A 6,000-nucleotide genomic window follows, 5' to 3' on the forward strand; every position below is an offset into this window, starting at 1 on the left:
AAATAAGTCTTATCAAAGAAAAGGTGAATATTCTCAACTTAAGAGGGAAAGAAGAAAAATGGACCCTGACATTGGGAAGGTCTGTGATAGAACAAACTCTTCTATGAAACTGTGGAGGAAACAGAAGTTTTTGTCCGTTTCCCCGCAGGACCACAAGCTGCCACCGTCACAGCACAGCCTGTGCATGTGCACAGGGAAAAGGTGTGCGGGTTTAGGCTTCAGCACCATCTGAGCATCCAGGATCTGCTGGGGGACAGCCGAGGCACACCCATGGAGAGAGGGTACAGAGAATTCCACGGAAGCCCCATGCAGTCACTTTGCCGAGACACAAAAGCAGAGGCAGAGGAATGGAATCCTGCCGGCCAGGGCGACGCCCTGAGCCACACACTTCCTCAGGGCACCCCTGACCTCACTGTTCCTCAGGCTGTAGATGAGGGGGTTCAGCATGGGTGTGAAGATGGCATAAAAGGCCGACACAGCTTTGTCATGGCTGGCTGACCTGGAGGACCTGGGTCTCATGTAGACAAACATGGCGGCTCCATAGAAGAGTCCCACCACAGCCAGGTGGGAAGAGCAGGTGGCCAAGGCCTTCTTGCAGGCTTTTGTGGAGTGCATGTGGAGAACAGCAGCCAGGATGAGGCTGTAGGAGATCAGGATGAGGGAGAAGGGGACCAGGAGCATCAACACGCAGCAGATGTACATGGCATACTCAAAGACAGACGAGCGGGCACAGGCCAGGCGCATCAGTTCGGGAGCCTCGCAGAAGAAGTGGTTGATCTCACGTGACCTGCAAAACGGGAAGCTCAGGGTGACGGCAGCCTGCAGGAGGCCGTCAGCAGCCCCCAGGATCCATGACCCCGCGGTCACTTGCAGACATAAGCGCCAGCTCATGAAAACCAGGTAGCGCAGTGGGTGGCAAATTGCCACATAGCGGTCGTAGGACATGGCCGCCAGGAGGAAGCTCTCCCCGCCGGCCAGGGTCAGGAAGAAGAAAATCTGCGACCCACACCCCGTGCGGGAGATGGACTTCCTTCCGGTCAAGTAGTCGGCAGCCATTTTGGGCACCGTGGTGGAAACCAGCATGATGTCCATGAGGGAGAGCTGGCTCAGGAGGAAGTACATGGGCGTGTGGAGCCGGCGGTCCCGGGCAATCAGGAGCAGCATGAGTGCATTGCCCACCACGGAGGTGAAGGCAATGATCAGGACCAGCGCAAAGAGAAGCTGCTGGGCTCGCGTGTGGTTGAAGAGCCCCAGGAGAACTAAGTCTGCCGTGGAGCTCGCGTTGTCCATGGTGGCAGACTGCGGAGGCACTGTCCTGGGGGACCCGGCCAGCAGACGCTCAGCACCCACAGGGCTGCCGTGAGGACGCGGTCAGCAGTCTCTAAGCACCCTTATTTCAATAAGAAATAGGATGTCACGTAAACTACAGTCTTTTCAGTTACTCTGCCTACATCGTCAAGGAGATCTGTGAGCTTTAGAGAACAATTGTAAATCCACCAAGGCTTTTGGTTCACAAAAGCATTTTCTTATTCTGAAGTTTAAGAGACTTTTTTTTTGAAAGGCAGAGTTAGTGAGAGAGAGAGAGAGACAGAGAGAAAGGTCTTCCTTTTCCATTGGTTCACCCCCTAAATGGCCACTATGGCTGGTGCGCTGCACGGATCCAAAGCTGGGAGCCAGGTGCTTCCTCCTGGTCTCTCATGCAGGTGCAGGGCCCAAGAACCTGAGCCATCCTCCATTGCACTCCCGGGCCACAGCAGAGAACTGGACTGGAAGAGGAGTAACCGGGACAGAATCCGGCGCCCCAACCAGGACTAGAACCCCGGGGTGCCGGTGTTGCAGGCGGAGGATTAGCCAAGTGAGCCTCGGTGCCGGCCAAGAGACTTTTAATTGGAAATCATTAGCACATGATTTTTTATGGTGACAGGTGATATATCAATACTTTTAAATGAGCAATAAATGTGTAAAGTGACTATCATTATGAAATTATTGCCTATTCTCCATAGAATAATGTTCAGGTCATTGGAGGGAAAGGTCAAATAAATGTGTCAATTTAAGCTGAGTAAGGTGTCAGCACCTTTCTGTCAGACTTCATAGCGGTATTTATTTTACTAATAAATCACTTTCCGTCGATATTACACAAGTGAGACCATTGGCCACCAGTTAAATGTGTGTCAGCACAAAGAGTGACAATTCCTAAAAATCAACCACAAATTAAAAAAAAAAAAAAGCGGTTGAAGTTCATAATGAAAAATTGAGTTATTTTGCAATTAAAATACCTAAAAATTAAAAGGGGTGGGGGGAGACACAGGCTCAAAACTGCCTGATGCTGGGCTAGGAAATTTGTCTGCCCTGGAAAATCCAGGTTTTCCTTTTCCTCCTCTCTGGGACTGCGGGAAGCTGGGGCTTTGCTGGCGCTGTTTGTGCAGTTTCTGGAGCCTTTCACTCGGGTGATGCTGACTTCGCCACATCTGCCTTAAACCTCACGCTGACCTTCAACGCTACTGGAAGGCACAGATGAATGCCTTTGTTTTTCCAACAAAACCCTTGGATCAATCATAGAAAATTTAGCACAGATTCTATCATTTCCCATTCTGCATTTTCCAATTTTATTGCCAAAATTGGGTATGAAAACTAAATTCCTTACCAGAAATGTTGAAGTGATTAATTGATGTTCCATGGGAAAAAATGAAGTGGTTAAGAGGTAAGTCACTTGACAGATTGATGGGTGGCTGTCAGTGGGAGATGCTTTATTTCTTGACTGCAGCTAGACGAGAGCAACCAGCCACACTGTGGAGAGTGAGTGGCAGAAATGTAGCTTCTGGAGCTAAGACGCTGAGCCAATCACTGAATCCTAGGAAGGCAGCAGGGTGTGCGCACAGGTATGATGCATGGGCGCATCCCACAGTGGCACTGTTCCTGTCCCCCCCCCCCCCAAGCGTCCACTCCTCCATGTCCGCATCTTGCATCAGCCCCTGGAGTGTTCCATGGAGGCGTGTGGCCTCTTGCCAGCCTTGGCTACAAACACAGTCTCATTAACATGCCCCAGCTGAGGACCTGCTCCAAAGATTCTACCTTGAGTGGGGTTGGGAGGATTTTCAAGTTTCCCAGTTTGATGTACTTCCTACCTGCCCCAGAAAGCTGTGATTCACCAAAACAGAGCAAATAAGTTAGGGGAACAGTAAGATACAAGCCAAAGTTCTTGGGAAGGGATGGTTATTGAAAATCACATTGCAGTGTGAAGAAATGTGGCCCTGGCATTGTTCTGAACTTCAACAGCATGCTACAGCTCTGGACAGAAACAGCCACTAAAATATGAAGCCTCAGTGGATTTTAGCTTTGTTGTTCTGTCTCATGTTCAATCTGACAGAATCAATGATGAATTGCACATAGCAACTTGTTTGCATATACATAGTATAATTGCATTTGGAGGGAAGCATTGTGGCACAGCAGGCTAGGCTGCCACCTTGCTGTTGAGGTGGCCTGGGGAGTGAAACAGAAGAAGGAAGAACTCTGCCTGCATTCTTGCTGTGGGAGTACTCTGTCTTTGGAATAAATACATAAGTCCTTAGGTTATACGTATGCATATAATTGTACTTTTAGGTTGACTTCCTCGTGTCTGCCTGACAAAACCAGTGATGACAGCAATGACCCACTACACAGCTTGCACTCATGATGCCTCCCATCCATCCAGTACTGCACTTCCTGAGGGGCCACTGCTCTTCCTTCTTAATAATCTCTGTTGCCGAGTGCCTTGGAATCCCATCCACATCCTCCATCTCCTGTGACCTCTGGTGATGGGCAAGCTACCCTGTAAAAACCGTGAGATACTAGAATCCCTTCAACTAGGTGAGATGTAATTGCTATTTTCTTTGTTGGGAAGGAAAGTATATCATAGACTTATAATATTTATTGATATATATTTTATGTATTTATTTGAAAGGCAGAAACAGAGGCAGAGAGAGAAACAGACAGACACGCAGATCCCCCAGCCACTGGTTCACTCCCTGATGCCTGATCCAGCTAGGGCTGGGCCAGGCTGAAGCCAGGACACCCAGGATGTGTGGGGTCTCCGACACGGCTGTTGGGAGCATCAGCTGCTGCCTTCTGGTTGCCTCAGCAGGAAGCTGGAATGAACGTGGAGGTGGGACTCAGTCCCAGGCATGCTGCGCCCTCACTCACACAGGCTGTGTCCCAGGTTGTGCCCGGGCAGGAAGCTGGAGTCCCGAATGAAGCTGATCTCAGACCCAGGCGCTCTGGAATGGGACATGAGTGTGGCAGTCCCCCACAGATTTCAGTGACACTGCTGCCTTTATGCTGAATCTCATCAAAATGGTCTCTGATCTGGAACGAGACCCGTCACTGCACAGTCTACACTTGCTCCTCTCTCTCTAACTCTACCTTTCAAGTAATTACAAATTAAATATTGAAAACACTGGGCAATCGAAGTGGAATTTTCACTTCTCAAGTGATGGTTTAGCATCTCTGGAAGTGCAGGTGAGAACCCCCACTTCCACATTCCTCTCTCTCCTTTGCACACTGATGAGAGCCCACCCAGCCCTGGGGGTTATGGGGAACCCCCCCCCCTTAGACCAGCACGGGCCCTAGAGCTCACACCCAGGGGTGCTGGCTTTGAATGTCAGAATTCACATGGCCCAGAGTGATTCATGCAGAAGAAAGCTGAGAGTGGCCACATGTCTCTGTTGAACTCTGCCAAAGTCGCACAGATGCTGTTGATGGAAATCACGGTAAAAGAATGAAAGCTCCCATGTTCTGTACACAGCACTTCATCTCTGTGCCTCTTATTACAACTTCTTCCTGAAGCTTAGTTTTGCCAAAACCAGCCTGCTCAGCACCCCCTTCACCTCCTTGTTCCTGAGGGTGTAGATGAGGGGGTTGAGCAGGGGCGTGACGATGTTGTAGAAGAGGGTGAGCACCTTGCCCTGCTCCTGGGAGCTGCCACGGCCCGGCTGCATGTACATGTAGACGATGTTCCCGTAGAACAGCGACACCACTGTCAGGTGCGAGCCGCAGGTGTTGAAGACTTTGTGCCTTCCCGAGGAGGAGTGCATCCTTAACACTGCCCTCAGGATGTAGCCATAGGAGACCAGGATGAACGCCAGGGGGCACAGCACGATGCCCACCGCCAGGACAAAGACGCTGCCTTCCACGGCTGCCGTGTCCACACAGGCCATGCGGATGAGGGCCGGCATCTCACACAGGTAGTGGTCCACATGCCGGTGCCCGCAGCGTGGCAGGCTCAGGGTCACTGGAGACATGGCCAGGGAGTTGGCCACCCCACAGCCCCAGGCCATGGACACCAGCCCCAGGCAGAGCCTGGGACTCAACATCGCCAAGTAGTGCAGGGGCCTGCAGATGGCCACGAAGCGGTCGTAGGCCATGACGGCCAGGAGCAGGCACTCCACGCCCCCCAGCGCCAGGAACAGGAAGAGCTGCATGGAGCAGCCCCCATAGCTGATGGTCTTGTCCTGCCCACTCAGGTTGTAGAGCAGCTGGGGGATGGAACTGCTGGTGAAGCTCAGGTCCAGGAAGGACAGGTGGGTGAGGAAGAAGTACATGGGGGTGTGCAGGTGCGGGTCCAGCCGGGACACCAGGATGATGGCGCTGTTGCCCACCAGGGTCAGCACATAGGCGATCAGGATGACCGCAAACAGGACCCTCTCCAGAAGGGGGTGGTGGGAGAAGCCCACCAGGATGAAGTCCCCAAGGCTGCTGTCATTGGTTCTGTCCATCTCTCCTGCCAGGGACAGTTACCCACACCAACAGGAGCACCCTCCAGCAAGCAGGGTCTCTTGGGAGCCCACCATCCCTCTGTGGAGTTCACTTCTGTGTTCTCACCTCACCCAGCAGCAGTGATACGCAGTCAGCGCTCTTGCCACTGTTCTCCCTGGCGCGCTGGCCTGCAAGCCAAGGCACCTGAGTTATGCTAGTTCCCGAGGAGACAGGGGCCAGAGCTGAGAGACACCCCAGGCCTCGGGCCCT

General features: G+C 52.1%; 2 protein-coding genes across 2 annotated transcripts; both read right to left on the reverse strand.

Moving 5' to 3' along the window:
- Positions 1-312: 312 nt before the first annotated feature.
- Positions 313-1,290, reverse strand: LOC100340629 (olfactory receptor 2T8-like). The gene has a single exon (XM_002723423.3). It carries the CDS (start codon positions 1,288-1,290, stop codon positions 313-315), a length of 978 nt encoding a protein of 325 aa, XP_002723469.3.
- Positions 1,291-4,672: 3,382 nt separating this feature from the next.
- On the reverse strand, positions 4,673-5,762 carry LOC149125932 (olfactory receptor 2W3-like). Its single transcript, XM_089334627.1, has one exon. It carries the CDS (start codon positions 5,748-5,750, stop codon positions 4,803-4,805), a length of 948 nt encoding a protein of 315 aa, XP_089190753.1. The 5' UTR covers positions 5,751-5,762; the 3' UTR covers positions 4,673-4,802.
- Between the last annotated feature and the right edge of the window lie 238 nt (positions 5,763-6,000).

The sequence above is a fragment of the Oryctolagus cuniculus genome, chromosome 6 (assembly GCF_051225735.1).
Source record: "Oryctolagus cuniculus isolate XC-2025 breed Fujian yellow rabbit chromosome 6, ASM5122573v1, whole genome shotgun sequence".
Taxonomy (NCBI): domain Eukaryota; kingdom Metazoa; phylum Chordata; class Mammalia; order Lagomorpha; family Leporidae; genus Oryctolagus; species Oryctolagus cuniculus.

Excerpts from the sequence above, each read along its gene's own strand:
- LOC100340629 (XM_002723423.3), bottom strand. The coding sequence starts at position 1,290 with ATGGACAACGCGAGCTCCACGGCAGACTTAGTTCTCCTGGGGCTCTTC.
- LOC149125932 (XM_089334627.1), bottom strand. The coding sequence starts at position 5,750 with ATGGACAGAACCAATGACAGCAGCCTTGGGGACTTCATCCTGGTGGGC.